Here is a 14,657-nt window from a genome sequence, read left to right as displayed (position 1 = left end):
GGCTACCAGTGATTATGCTATAATCCTGTGACTTTGCCAGATTTCAAGTGAACATCTGAGGTTACTTTGAGTTGAATAGTAGAAGCAGCTGGGGGGAAAAGTGTTATGCTGTCCTTATTTTTCTATATATATATATATATACAGAAGGTGTTTACATGCATGTGGTGGTGTTAAAAACCATACTTTATCCGAATGGTTATCAAATATACTTTATTTTGAATACTTGCTGTAATTTAGGGCATATCTGCACATATGTATTTCAAAAGTTCCACTCCATGAAATTACTGCTATGAGAGGAGAGAAACTCCTTTTGATATGCTTTGATGTTGCAGATGTACAGTTCGCATTTGCTTCCCCAAGCAGCAAGAAGTTCCAGCGATTCTGCTGCCTGCAATTGGCTTCCTTTTGCAGGAAGAGATCACTAGAGACTTTGGTAATTTATAGTATTTAATGTCTTCACAAATATGGAGATGGAACACAAGTGGGAGGCAAGCACCACAGCCTTTCTAGCAGGCACTAGACCCTAATACCCCAGCACCAGTTCCCTGGAGCAGGGATTAGCCAAGGTGGCACTTCCAGACATTGCTGGACTTCCACCTCCCAGCAATGTCAGCTAGCATGGCCCAGTGGTCAGGGATGACGGAGTCCAGCAATACACCACAGAGGCACCCTGAGATCCTTTCATCAGCAGCTCAGCCATCACTCTGTGACTCTCAAAAAAAAGGGGGGCAGGTTTTTCACATACAAACCTTCTGACAGACCCTCCCTTCAGTTGTGGGGGATGGAGGGAAATCAAAAACACCTCCTCCAAATAGCTCTCACATTCCAGGGATGTGCGTCACTTCACCATCTAACAACTAGTTCCCAGGAAGATACATGTACCAGTCATCATGAGCCGTTTACCTGGAAATCCCCAGCTAAAGGGGTGACTGGCTTTACTTGGCCAGGGTTCATAACAATACTTGTACTGTTTTAGTGGGAGAAAGCAGTCTGAGAATAATTTTGAATTGTGGGAACAACTGGGGAGAAACAAACTATTAGGCTCTAGATCAGAAAAGTCCTAAGCTTGCTGTCACTCACTCACTCACTCACTCCTCACTCACTCCTTCCTCCTCCTCCTTTTTGGACTGTCTTCTGCTAGAGGAGATGCTGTAGCGAGCTGCTGGGGGAATGGACTCCCACTATTCCTGCCACCAAGCTTTCCAAACAGAGAGAAAAGGAAGCAAGGAGGGGGAAATGAAGTTCTTCTTGTATGCATAACACACACCTCTCCCAAACACTGCTTCCTTTCCCTTTTCTTTGCTATGTTTGCTGTGTAAATGATGCTATGAATTGCTTTGCTGTTTGTTGTGGTTGCCCTTTGTTTTCAGGAAACAAGTTGAAAGTACTGGGCTGTGCCTCACACTAGTTAATTCTACAGCAAGCTTGTTCTAGTACAGACTAATCTAGTGATTCTTTAGAGAGAAACTTTAAATAATGTCTGAACCATGACTCTTAGGAGGTTCTGGACATCATGTGCACTTTTGTATGAAGCTCTAGGCAACATTGTTTCTTGACTATTCACGTTTTGCACTCACTAACCAAGCTTCCTAAAGTATATCAATTCCCAGGTATCGAATGAGGAAGAAGAGAAATTAAAAATTACAGCAAGTGAAGTTCTGGCTTCAGACAAGCCCAGTGATTGCACACACATGGACATAAGGACTCTGCTTATTAATTAACTGATTAGGAAACTAATTGCCGAGGCAATACAATTTGTCTGAAAATACTTGAAATAAATTGCTTTGGAAATTAACCAGGTGTAACTGTTAATGCAGTATATCACGTCTGAAATACTGACCCTGCACAAATGTACATGGGAATGGTAAAGCTGGGCATTTGCCACAGCCCCAGTTCCAGTAGAGGACCACTCACCAGTTGAGGATCCTGCCATTCCCAGTTTGCATGAAGTATCCATTAAGACTGGATACAAGTTAAGAGAGTTCCTAGTTTGCATGTCCTAATTCTTCCAGGTAAGTGGGGCCCCACTGAAGGTACTGTGTCAAGGGCCCCCCAAATAATGCAGCCAGCACTGAGTGTACAACAGGGACTATTTGCTGAGCTTATAGGATGGTGTAGCACACACAGGTTGTGTGTTTATTTTCACTACACAGGAAAAGCAGAGAGGATGTGTGCTGGCAACAATTTGAGAATGGTCAGGTACATTTCTGTTTTACTGCTGGAACACACATCTGGCTTCTATCAGAACTGTGACAATAGATGGCATCTTGACAGAAAAAAGACGCATATTCAGCTATTCTGAAGTTTCAGCAGCCAGCCACTGACCTTCATTTCTCATGACACTGGTCTCAGTTCTTGAATTGGAAAAAAGCACAATCTGCAAGATATTCCATTTATGCTTCATGTATAGTTTCCTCTCAGCTCATTTGCATTTAATCATGAAAGGACATGAAGGTGGTGTTAATGTTTGTACGCCATTCAAACTTCTTGATCAGTCTCTGGGTTTTTGATCTCTCATGCCATAGCTAAGAAACTGAGCACATGCAAAGCAACCCATATAAAACAAATGAACAAAGACAAAAGTAGAAGAAAGAATGAACCAGGAACAGGAGGACACACGCATATAGTGTGCAGCAGTCATAATTCCTAATGCATTCTTTCAGTGCACAGTAAGGTGAAGCAGGAAAACTGTAGCAATGCTACATCCAAATTAGTTTTTAAGTGCTTTCAGTGGAGAGGCAAGCCGGATGTGTTCTACACATTGCCACTGAGCTGCATTGAATTGTGGATGTAGATATAGCCTGACACCCACAGTGACACCCTTCTTATTTGAGTGCTTTTTCGGTCTGGTTAAAAATTATGTAGGCCGGGTGAAAGAAGGTGCCATCCCACCGTGTCTTTTAATTCAGTTAAATCCACTAAGGGATAAGTCCTAAGGGCTTGTGAAAGGCAGCTAAGGGGCTGTTGGATTCTGTCAATTTCCCTCTCTGTAAATGGAGAAGAAAGTCTGCCATCAGAAGCCTCCATGGTGGTGTTGGAAAGTTCCACCACACTTCTGTTGTTGACTCTGATGGTAGTATGAAATGAAAAGGCTGTGTTGGAAGAGGATTTGTGTATGGGGTTGAATCCACACAGGGTTCAAAGCCTTCTGGTTTTTCTGGCACACCCTTGCAAAGGGAGTAAAACTGCAGTAGCTCTGGGGCTAGCCTAGTCCCCCCCCCCTCCATTACACCAATGTGAAGGATGGGGAAAGAATGATCACTAAATACAAAAAAGGGTGAGGAAAGAAACTGCTCCTACCTTCTGCCCAAGCTGGGAGGAGCTGCTCTTGATAGTGCCGCCCTACTGCTCACCACCTCAACCTGTGTCCACCACAGGCTTCTTGTTAAGGCACCTTCCTCCCACCAGCAGGGCCTTCCTCCAGGTGAGGTGCTGGGGGTGGGGGGCATGTGCCTGCAGGCAGGAACTGGCCCTGGCATTGAGCGTAGAAAACTTGCCCTCTCTGGGTGTGCTGAAGGAGGAAGGGCGAGTCGCTTGTGGGTCCTGCTGGCAGGCTTCTTGCTCAGGAGGGTGCTGCCAAGGGCCGTCTGAGAAGAGTGGAACCTCCACGTTCTGGAGCAGTCTACCTAAACTGGGCTGTGGGCCATGGGTTAGGGGGCATCAGAAGGCAGCTGTAATAATCACTCAAAACAAGTTTGAGCACCTTGTGGTGAACCATCACTGCATCTGCCATTAGTCAGAAATCACTGTTTATTGACTGACTTTTTTTAAGCAATATGTTCCTCAAATTCTTTCCCCACTTGCCTTACTTGTTTTGCCAGAGTTTGTGTTCCTTTTTTGTTCTGCTCATTCGGACAAGATGTCCATTATTTTAAAAAAGAATAATTTTATTGAAACTTTTTGTGACTCTTAAAATGCAAAACAAGCAAACCCACAAGGAATCCTCCTTGCCTTTTATAGTTGCCTTGACTGTGTCTTCATTAACCACACTGGCATCCTCTTGGGGTCTTGCTGTTGCTTTCCTAATCTGTGATCTATCTTAGTTTATATTTTTGTGGTTTTCAATAATCTCCAAGCATCCTGAAAAGATTCACCCCTGTTGACTTTCCCTTTCAGTTGTGTTTCATGTCTTATCCCACTCTATCCCAAAGCAGCATCTCTCCCCCCCCCCACTCCTGTTGGCTTTTTCTTGACTTTCAGAAAACCATACGATTCAGTATGGCTAACTTAAACCAACAACACACCCACCCTCATGCACAAACAAAGCCCACTGCAGCCAACCAAAGGCAATCAACCAACCCCTTAGCCACCTCAACCTCTCTCACTACGGAGGAAACATAAAAAGCAAATAGAAAGAGAACCTACCCAAGTGATGCCGACACGGCACCCCCCCATACACTAAGTAAAAGAACATAAGTTTTACACCACACCCCCTCTTTTCTGTCCCACCCTCTTTTCTTCCCAACCCTATGCTGCATATAGCACCAGTGTCTCACAGCAAATGTAACTGATCTGTAGAAAACACAGCCCGAAGAAAGAGACAATGCATGTGCTTTTGTAAATGAGGAAAACCTTTAATAAAAACAGACAGAAAACTCCAGACTTTCTTTTAGGTCAAAAACATTGTTTTCTTTAGGTAAAGTTGATATTATTGGGTTGCAGGTTCTGCATGGATGCAGAGTATCCATAGACCTGCTTAGGGAAGTTGAATTGGCCATGGGCTGCTAACTTGCCATGGTGCAACATTTTCATCCTTTAACATCACACAACCCTTTCTACTTATGTGAAAAGCTGAACCTTTTAAGAGACTGTAGCAAAATTCCTCATAGTTCGTTTCCAGTGACTGGGGGGTGGGGGGAGGGGGAGAGAAAAGAAGAATCTGTCCTGAAGTGAAGGTTGAGCTCACAGGCCAACATACTGATCTCATAAGTGGGAAAAGTCAGGGACCAATGTAATTCTACTTTAATGAGCCAGTGCTTTCTGTGTGGCCCATAACACAAGAAACACCACAATGATTCACAACTGTTCCTGCCCTTTAATCCATTGATATTGCCTTGTGTCATTCACACCCACTGAATTTTAACCATTGTTTTAATTCTTACGATGGTTCTGTATTGCTCATTTATTATTTCTGTTCCGACTGTTCCCAGTTTTTTCCAGCTTTTTTGCATATTCAAAAGACTTGGCTTTTAACATCTCTGCACCTAATTGTGTCTCATACTCTTACTGGAATTTAATAGGATAGGTTCCAAGTTACTGCAGTGTGCATGGAAAATGTGCCCAGGATAAGCTTTCCATTAAAATGTATTTAAACTGGAAGAGAATGCTGGCAGGTTTACAAGTATTCCAGAACTAGATCCCCAAATACTATGACTAGCATTTCTTCTTTCTTTCTTCCAAAAGATTAACTGCTGGTTTATATTTAGCAGCAGGAATGGTTGTTGTTTTTTTTTTTAAAGAAGTGTACTCTATCTGAGGCCCACTGAAGGAGAGCAAACAACTTTTACGTTGATTTGTAGACCATGGAAATAAAACATGGCCGTAAAATATTCACAGCTGGAATCTCCTTTTACACAACTGGTGTTTGAAGTGTGAATTGCTATTTACACTCAGTCAGCATGCAATTCTGGTGAAAGCTGCATGTTTAGTATGTCTGTATTAAATTACATTACTCTGTAAGACAGGAAGTGTAGACAAGTATTGATATTCTCCTTTCAAACATACCCTCCATCTTGAAGGAAAATAGCATCCAGTTGTAACTAAACATAGATGAAGGCCTGTTCCTTGATCTCAGGGACCATCAAGCAAAATTTGGTTATGATATCTTAAGAGGTACAGTGGTACCTCGGGTTAAGAGCTTAATTTGTTCCGGAGGTCTGTTCTTAACCTGAAACTTTTCTTAACCTGAGGTACCACTTTAGCTAATGGGGCTTACCGCTGCTGCCACGCTGCTGCTGTGCAATTTCTGTTCTCATCCTGAAGCAAAGTTCTTAACCTGAGGTACTATTTCTGGGTTAGTGGAGTCTGTAACCTGAAGCGTCTGTAACCTGAAGCATCTGTAACCTGAGGCACCACTGTATGTGAATGCAATGGGGAAGAGGTGCAAGGCCAAGAAATATTGCAGTCCAAAGTAGGGCACAGATGGTATCTACTCCCTAGGGCCAGCACTTTAAAAAGTATTGCTGCACCACTCGTACATGAGCTCCTGCCTTCATCTATGCTGTCCTCATGGTGCCACCTGAGCAGGCCATCTCAGTCTGCTGCTTCTGCCACTTTAAAGGTCCAAACATTTATTAATCTATTGTGGCATTAGCTTTTGTGAACTAGTGTCCTCTTCCTCAGATGCTTTTGAAGCGTTATCCTCAGCTGACATATCCTAGTTTGGAGCTTACTGTCAGGTGCCAAATTGTGTAGAACAGAGATGGGCATCTAGGTGTTGGTGAACTCCAACTTCCACCAGCAGCAGTCAGTGTGGCTAATGGTCAGGATAATGGGAGACAACATCTGGAGTTCAGCAACATCTGGAGGATCACAGGCTCCCCACCCCAGTGTAGAAAATTCTTTATATGGGGTTCCCAATGTGAGAGTCCATTCTTAATGGTTTCTCGCCTGCTAAACTCAATCTGACCAAATGGAAACTGTTTTCCTTAATGCAGTAAGCAACTGCAGTTGAAACCCTAAATGCACTTATTAGGGTGTAAGTCCCATTTAACAGAATGAAACTTACCTCCAAGTAGGCATGCATAGGATTGCCTTGAATCTTTGCCAGCATTCGTATGATAAACTTTAACTATAGCTCACTGAAGCAGCAGCTCAGTCAGTGAAAATGTTGGCCCAATGTGCAGCTTGCTGTGAAAAATGTGAATTCTATGTTGGGGATTATTAGGAAAGCAATCAAATTTAAAACTGCCAATATCCTAATAACTTTGTATAAATCTATGGTGCTGCCGCACTTGAGTATTATGTACAGTCACTGCATCTCAAAAAGGATATTGTAGAAATGAAAAAGGAGCAGAAAAGGGCAAGCAAAATTATCAGAGAGCTGGAACGACTCAATAAGACTCTTGTACAATGTTTGGGGCCTTCTAGTTCATAAAAAAGGCAAGTAAAAAGGGAAGCATGATACAGATGTATTAAATTGTGCATGTTGTGGAGTAAGTGGGGAGACAAATGCTTTCTCCTGTTCTCATAATATTAGTATCTAATGTGCTCTTGTCCTGCTTGTGGGCTATAGGCATCTGTCTGGCCAATGGAGAACTAACATTGCCTAGATAGGCTTTTGGTCTGATCCAGCAGGGCCCTGCCTTCTTACGTTCTTACATTTTGATATGTGAAAAGGTGATTGTTAGAGTACCATAATGGCAATTCCTCATCCTCTCTTTCATATATTCCTTCTCTCCCCGCACTCCTAAATCGGGAAAACACAGGAATAGAGCGCGATATAACAAAGTCGTAGATCAAATTTATGAATGAAAAGTATTTTAAAACACACACACTGCAGTCCTTTGTTATGTTTACTCAGAAGTAGGTATGACTGTGCTTACTGCCAGGGAATTGTGCACATAGGATTGCATCCTGAATGGTAGAACAGGGAAGGCTAATATAGGGTCTGAATACAATCTTTAAATTGAGTGCTGTTGATATTATATGAGATCATAAGAACAGTTCTGGTGGATCAGCGAGGCTCTATTTTAGCCTAGCATTCTTACAAGCATTTGCTGAAATCTTTCAGTTATTTCAAATTGTGACATAATTTGTGGATGGACGGCAATAGTTTAAAAGGATGATGTGTCATTGGTGATTAAATGTGACACAAATACAAAAGCAGTTGTTTGCAGGGCATAAAAATGTGTTGATTTTCACCCCAGAGGTCAGGAAAGGGATACTGACAGAGAGTGCCCTTAGGAAGAAGTGTAATGCAGTACAGCATTGGCACTCTTCTTCATGCTGTTATTTCACCTGACCGTTTGTTGTTTTTTGATGGGTCTTGCTTTATGAGAGGTTGGCTGTTCTGTGCCTGTTCTGTGCCAGTCAGTGTTTACTTTTTTAAAAGTGATTGGGGAATAAAGCGCAGAACTCAAATAACCCTCAGCTCAGAATGTTGTTGTTGTTGTCTAGTCGTTTAGAATGTTGTTGTTGTTGTCTAGTCGTTTAGTCGTGTCCGACTCCTCATGACCCCATGGACCAGAGCACGCCAGGCACTCCTGTCTTCCACTGCCTCCCACAGTTTGATCAGACTCATGTTGGTAGCTTCAAGAACACTGTCCAACCATCTCGTCCTCTGTCGTCCCCTTCTCCTTGTGCCCTCAATCTTTCCCAACATCAGGGTCTTTTCCAGGGAGTCTTCTCTGCTCAGAATGTACTCAGAGATAATTTACTCAGAGATACCTTGTTTAATTCTATGTCTCCTGCACTTAGCTTTGGTTGGCAGTTCTTGGGGTTCTAGTTAAAAAACCCCAAAGGATGACACCCACTTATGCAACAGGACTTTAGGTTTCCCTTACCCCTCTCTAGCATCCTGCACATAGCCCAGATATGCTCCAGAGTGTCTCTTAATCCTCTAGTCATGGGACTGCCAAGGAATGCTTTTGAGTTGGGGTGGGGAGGAAAAGGGTAAGATCGGGAACAGTCAGGAGACAGAGAGGAAGTGACGGAAGGGGAAGAGGAAGAGAGCCAGGAGGTGGGAAGGTTCTCCGATGCTGAAGTAGAGCCCCAGCACCACACAGGGAGTTCAGGAACAGACGGAGAGCCTGTGCCTTTGGCACAGGAAAGGAGAGGGTTAAAGTGTAGGGATCATAGACATCCCATGAAGCTCCCCTGCCTTTTCTGTTGGAGGAGAAGCAGGAGAAGACCGCTCCCTGAATTTGCACTGGATGATTCGGATGCATGATTGTACTGTACTGCTTGTACATATGTAAAATAAAGAACTGTAAATATCTCTCTTGAGTGTGCTTATTGTGAAGAGCATACACAAACCTTCACAGGCTCATACACAACCACAGTGGAGAGAAGATGGTATGAGTAGATAATGTTGGATCTCACTATCTACTAGGGTTGTGATTAGGAGTTGGAGTTAAATGTTCGTGTAGGTGGTGAAGTTGTAAGGATTGCTTTCTACTTGAAGTACCTGCTTCCCCTTCTAACACTACCTCACTTTGCCCCCAATAGCTGCAAATACTGCCATCACTGCCTCCATTTTGATACTTACATGCAGTTTTTTGCTATATAAATATCTTCTAGTTCCCATCTAACAGATGCAGTTTCATTTCAAGTTACCCCTTGAGGTATTATTTTTTTTTAATTCTAGAGCATAGAATCTTTCAATGTGGATTGGATTCCATTTCTAAAACGATTTTTTTAGCAGAAGGGTTCTTGTTTTTGTTTTAGATTATCAGTAATCTGCAGATCAAAGTGCCAGTTTATGTTTGTTTTGGACTCGTGCTAATCACTTTGCTGAGCAACTGTCTTTCTGACCCCCCCTTCAAAAAGTCAACTGATGCAAAGCCAACACTCTGTAGAGTCATTTTTGCCTGTGCCCGACAGAGCTAGCTTATCACTATAAATATGCACTCTTCTTCTACTGATCTTGTAGAACAGCTTAGCTCCCCAGAGCTAAAATGAACCAGCGGTGTGACTCAATATACAGGAGTTTCCTATGTTAGGTAAGCAGGGGATAGAAGCCTAATGTGCCGCACAAGGAGAATGGTCTTCCACTAAGGCAAAACCATTCCTGGATACAACTTGGTAGCAAACTGTTGCTTTTTATTTAGGAAAGTCTCCTCCTCATAAAGGTAAAGGTACCCCTGCCCGTACGGGCCAGTCTTGACAGACTCTAGGGTTGTGCGCTCATCTCACTCTAGAGGCTGGGAGCCAGCGCTGTCTGCAGACACTTCCGGGTCACGTGGCCAGTGTGACAAGCTGCATCTGGCGAGCCAGCGCAGCACACGGAACACCGTTTACCTTCCCGCTGGTAAGCGGTCCCTATTTATCTACTTGCACCCAGGGGTGCTTTCGAACTGCTAGGTTGGCAGGCGCTGGGACCGAGCGACGGGAGCGCACCCCGCCGAGGGGATTCGAACCGCCGACCTTTCGACCGGCAAGTCCTAGGCGCTGAGGCTTTCTGCAACTGAATAGTTGGTTAACTTTTCTTCCCCATGAAAATCAAGAAGTTGTGACATCATTACAGCACTTCTCCATGCTCCAGACATGAATATGAATGCAGGGCAACAGCTGAATTTGCCCCATAATAAATGTCTTGAGAAATATTGTGGCAACTTGAGTGGTGGTCTTTCTGAAGTTTGAATGTGGGGTGGTACTACCTCTGTGCACATGGAAAGTTAGGAAATACAAACATGGCTAGTCTGCATAAACACATTCATTCTGAAGGTGGTCTAAGTGCCTGGAGACACTTTATAATATTCTCCCCATAGCACATGAATCAACTCTGTCTCATAACATACAGTGGTACCTCGGGTTAAGTACTTAATTCGTTCCAGAGGTCCTTACTTAACATGACACTGTTCTTAACCTGAGGTACCACTTTAGCTAATGGGGCCTCCTGCTGCTGCCTTGCCGCCGGAGCACGATTTCTGTTCTCATCCTAAAGCAAAGTTCTTAACCTGAAGCACTATTTCTGGGTTGGCAGAGTCTGTAACCTGAAGCGTATGTAACCCGAGGTACCACTGTACTAATGTTCACATACTTTAAAAAAAATTTGTAATGGGGTTCGAATCCCTGCGGCGGGGTGCGCTCCCGCTGCTCGGTCCCAGCGCCTGCCAACCTAGCAGTTTGAAAGCACCTCCGGGTGCAAGTAGATAAATAGGGACCGCTTACCAGCGGGAAGGTAAACGGTGTTTCCGTGTGCGGCTCTGGCTCGCCAGAGCAGCGATGTCATGCTGGCCACGTGACCCGGAAGTGTCTTCGGACAGCGCTGGCCCCTGGCCTCTTAAGTGAGATGGGCGCACAACCCCAGAGTCTGGCAAGACTGGCCCGTACGGGCAGGGGTACCTTTACTTTACCTTAATATAGTTTAGGATAGAAATGTAGCATGCCTTTCTTGACAGCACAGCCTGAAGAAAAACTACATGCAGGTCCCGCTATCAGAACGCAATGAGTTCCCTTGAAATCATTCATTAGGTGAGCATTTACATAATGAGCCAATAATGTCCATTGATTCCTATGGGGAAATTTCTAATGTGTTCCTGACCACAGAATTTTTGACCTCAAAAAACCTGAAAACCCTCTGAATCCTTGCTTACAGTACAGATCACCACAGTTTCTCAGCCACCCAGCAAAAGGCAAACAAGGAAGTAAAGAATGCTCACTATTCAGATATCTAAATCTGTGCTGTATAGCGAGGTTTGCGTACTAATTCCTTGTGTTCAGATAAATGAATTTTCACATAGCAAGCGTTCAGAAAGCGGCACATTGTGTACTTGACTCATCCAACCTGACCCTATGCTTTAGGCAAGAAAAGATTGAACTCTGTCTAGTTACCACACTCCTGTTATTTCCTGATTATAAATATGTGCAATGATGGAGACTTTGCTAGTGCCTTTAGGGATCTGTTCTTTTAAAAAATGGTTTTGGGTCAATACCTATTTCTGAACAGCTGACCTGTGTAATGAGAGATAGGTATAGAAAGGACAAAATCAATTTGCAGCCTTTCAGAAGAATCATAAAGCTTGTGTTTGGAAGGTTGCTGAATTGTTGAATTCATCCATTCATTAACAAACTACTGCTCTTTTTTTATTTCCATATGCAGTATCTGGTTTACTGGAAACTATCTCCATACAGCCACTCCCTGTTTTGCATCCATGTGGTTAACTACTTTCTGTCATAAAATGATTGTTTTGCATTGCAGCTACTTTGTGTAGCATGTTATACGAAGCCTGATCTAGGTACCGTAACTGCCTGGAGATGTCAAGAATTGAATCTAGCCCCTTTTGCATGCAAAGCATATATTCTGCCACTGGCTTATGTCCTTTCCCCATGGGGAGGTTACACTATGAGCAACACAACAGAGCACCAGGTACAGGATTATAGACCAAAGCTAAGGCATCCATGTAAGTGATTAAAATGAAGAATCAGATAACCAAGAAAGCTATTTAACTGATCTGCACTGAAGTAGGTGTCCTATTAAATCTCCTTGATGTATTTGCTTATTTGGTCTTTTCAAAATCTTCAGTGAAGGAGAGCCCATAGCTTCCCTCAAAACATTTAACCATTGTTCTCTTACAAATTGTCCACAGCATTTTAAACCAATATATATCAGCTGGTAATTCAAGGCAACAGCCAATTGCCTACTATTGTTCATTAAACAAAAGTGATTCACTTTTGCACATTTGCAAAAGTGCACATTTGAAGGTTAAAGCCCTACATGAATGCATAGGGAAGCTGTGTGCAGTGGGAATTTTATTTGTAGCCTTCTTCTGTGACCTCTCAAAGTCATAGAAGGCAAACTGCTATTCAGTTTTGGAGTATGAGCTTTGTTCTGCTCTTCATTATTTCCCCCCTCTTTGGCCAAACTAACCCAGTTTCTTCAGGATTTCTTGTACAATTTCTTCCTGCATATGTCCCAAAGTTCTAAATGGGTGTGCAGGACTGTACATTTAAATGATCTATGTAAAGTGTTTGAAGGAGGTTTTGATGCTACCCCACAGGTCTCTTGTAAATATTAGTCTCACGGCTAAGCAATAGTAGATTTCATTTTAGGAATTTCATCAGATTTTTTCCTTTTTCCTTTTTAAAGCTCAGTTTCTCTCTTTTTCCTTTCTATCTCAGACTCCATAGGTGGACCATTTCCTGCTTCATCTCACCGATGCCACCACAAGCAAAAGCATTGTCTGCCCATCCCACAGTGTGGAACTCTCTCAGTCAGCCCACTGCTGTTCCACCCCCATACCAAGGGGTCACAGATCATCATGGACACCACACAGAAGGCAGTCAAGCGTCAGGCTAGCTTCTGTAATGCCATCACCTTCAGCAACAGGGCAGTTGTTATCTATGAGCAAGTCAGGCTCAAGGTGAGTTGATGCCTTTCCCATTCACTTCTTTGTGAGAACCAAAATTCATATGGCATACCAGGACCTCGCAATGGGAGGGGTTGTATGGAACGCAAAACTATGGCTTAGCATTATGCACATGAGCTTCTGTGAGCCTGAGTAAAGTGTTCCCCTGCCCTCCTATCATCTCCCCACATGGTCAGGAGGTTGAATAAACCAGGATTCAGTTTTGCATTTGGTGGTTCCTGGCTTATGTGCAAACCAGGAACCATAAACTTGTTTGTTAATTTGAAATTAACACACCTAATCTGCAAGTGAGGACAAGCTGGGAAGTGGCAAAAATGAAATTGTACCCTGGTTTATTCCTCTTGGGGAGCACATGAGTGTTGTATAGTTTCCTCTCTGCTTGTGCAGCTATTGCTAAACCACAGTTTAGCATTACACGCAAACATAGTCAACGTATTTTCAGATGTATTTAAATCAACACTCAACTACTTTCTCTGAAAACCCAGAATACAAGTTGAGAATATACCCCAGGGGTCTCTGTGGCACAGCAGAATCCTCTGGCTTATGCTTTTGCTTTGTCCTCCAGGGCCCTGTCCTGTGTTGCTTTGCAGGATTAATAGCTGGAGTGCCTTGTGTGGTGCATTGTTTGAACATTTAACTGGCTATCTCATACAGTTAGTGTAAAGTACAGATAAAATGGTACAAAACCAATAATGATGAAGCACCATTTATCTCCTTCCCACGAGCTCCTGCAGTTCTGCAATAAAATTGCTATGATGAATAATCCCACAGTTGTTGTGTTTTTTTAAAGTGATTAATGAGGCTACTATTATTGCTTCCTTATTACACATTCGGTACAAGTTAGCTTACTTTGCTGCATTTTGTTGCAACTTTGAGGATGTGATAGTCTGACAAGTGGTGCGGAGGCAAGTGTGGTCTTTACTATAGCAAGCCTGGACAGTGTCTGTGGAGGTCCTGGTGTGGCCAGAAGACAAGACCCCACTCTCCACCTCACTGACGTGGTCCAAAGGAAAGGAAAGCAATACATTTGGCACCACCTTGGCTGTAGCAGTTGACAGAAGCAGGCATGCAAGATGCCATCCAGCCGCCTTAGCAAGAGACCTATCCGCTTGGCACTCAAGTCCTTAAATAAACTGCTTTTAATATCAACTTTTGTAAGGATAAGGGTTGCAAGGATAAGGATAACAGAATCAAAGAATTGTAGAATTGGAAGAGATCCAAAGGGTCATCTAGTCCAATCCCTGCAACTCCCTGTAATAGGCAATCATCACATCTAAGATAAGGTACCAAGGATAAGGGTGGATGCAGATATGTAATTATCTGAAGAAACAACCCCAATCTGCTTAAATACCAGCAAGTTACTTGTAGCTTCCACTGGATATCTTTGCTGTTAAACCTTATTTTTGCTTTTGAGTGTTGCTGTTATTGCAGCTATATCCAGAGGAGCCCCAAATCACAAAGATACTGATGCAGTCTTGCTCCTGTCTTCAAAACTTTACTGCTGGCTTTTATTTTATTTTACTGTGATTTTATTTCAGTATTGCATTCCCTTGCACACATACAGAATGCATGCAGTTTTTCTTTGTAGTAACCTCCAATTGTGGAATTTGTTCCCCTGGAAGTGTG

The 14,657-nt window shown here is 43.1% G+C and overlaps 1 protein-coding gene across 2 annotated transcripts in view; it reads left to right on the top strand.

Annotated features, from left to right (window-relative positions):
- NEURL1 (neuralized E3 ubiquitin protein ligase 1) overlaps positions 1-14,657 on the top strand; it is a 137,568-nt gene that overhangs the window by 79,380 nt on the left and 43,531 nt on the right. For both annotated transcript variants that reach the window (XM_083741608.1, XM_083741607.1), the window contains exon 2: positions 12,784-13,025. In XM_083741608.1, coding sequence (XP_083597734.1) covers positions 12,784-13,025 — 242 coding nt within the window. The remainder of the gene's footprint in view (positions 1-12,783; positions 13,026-14,657) is intronic.

Source organism: Podarcis gaigeae (assembly GCF_964106915.1).
Source record: "Podarcis gaigeae genome assembly, chromosome: 5".
Lineage (NCBI taxonomy): Eukaryota > Metazoa > Chordata > Lepidosauria > Squamata > Lacertidae > Podarcis > Podarcis gaigeae.
This window is presented reverse-complemented; position numbering and strand designations above follow the sequence as displayed.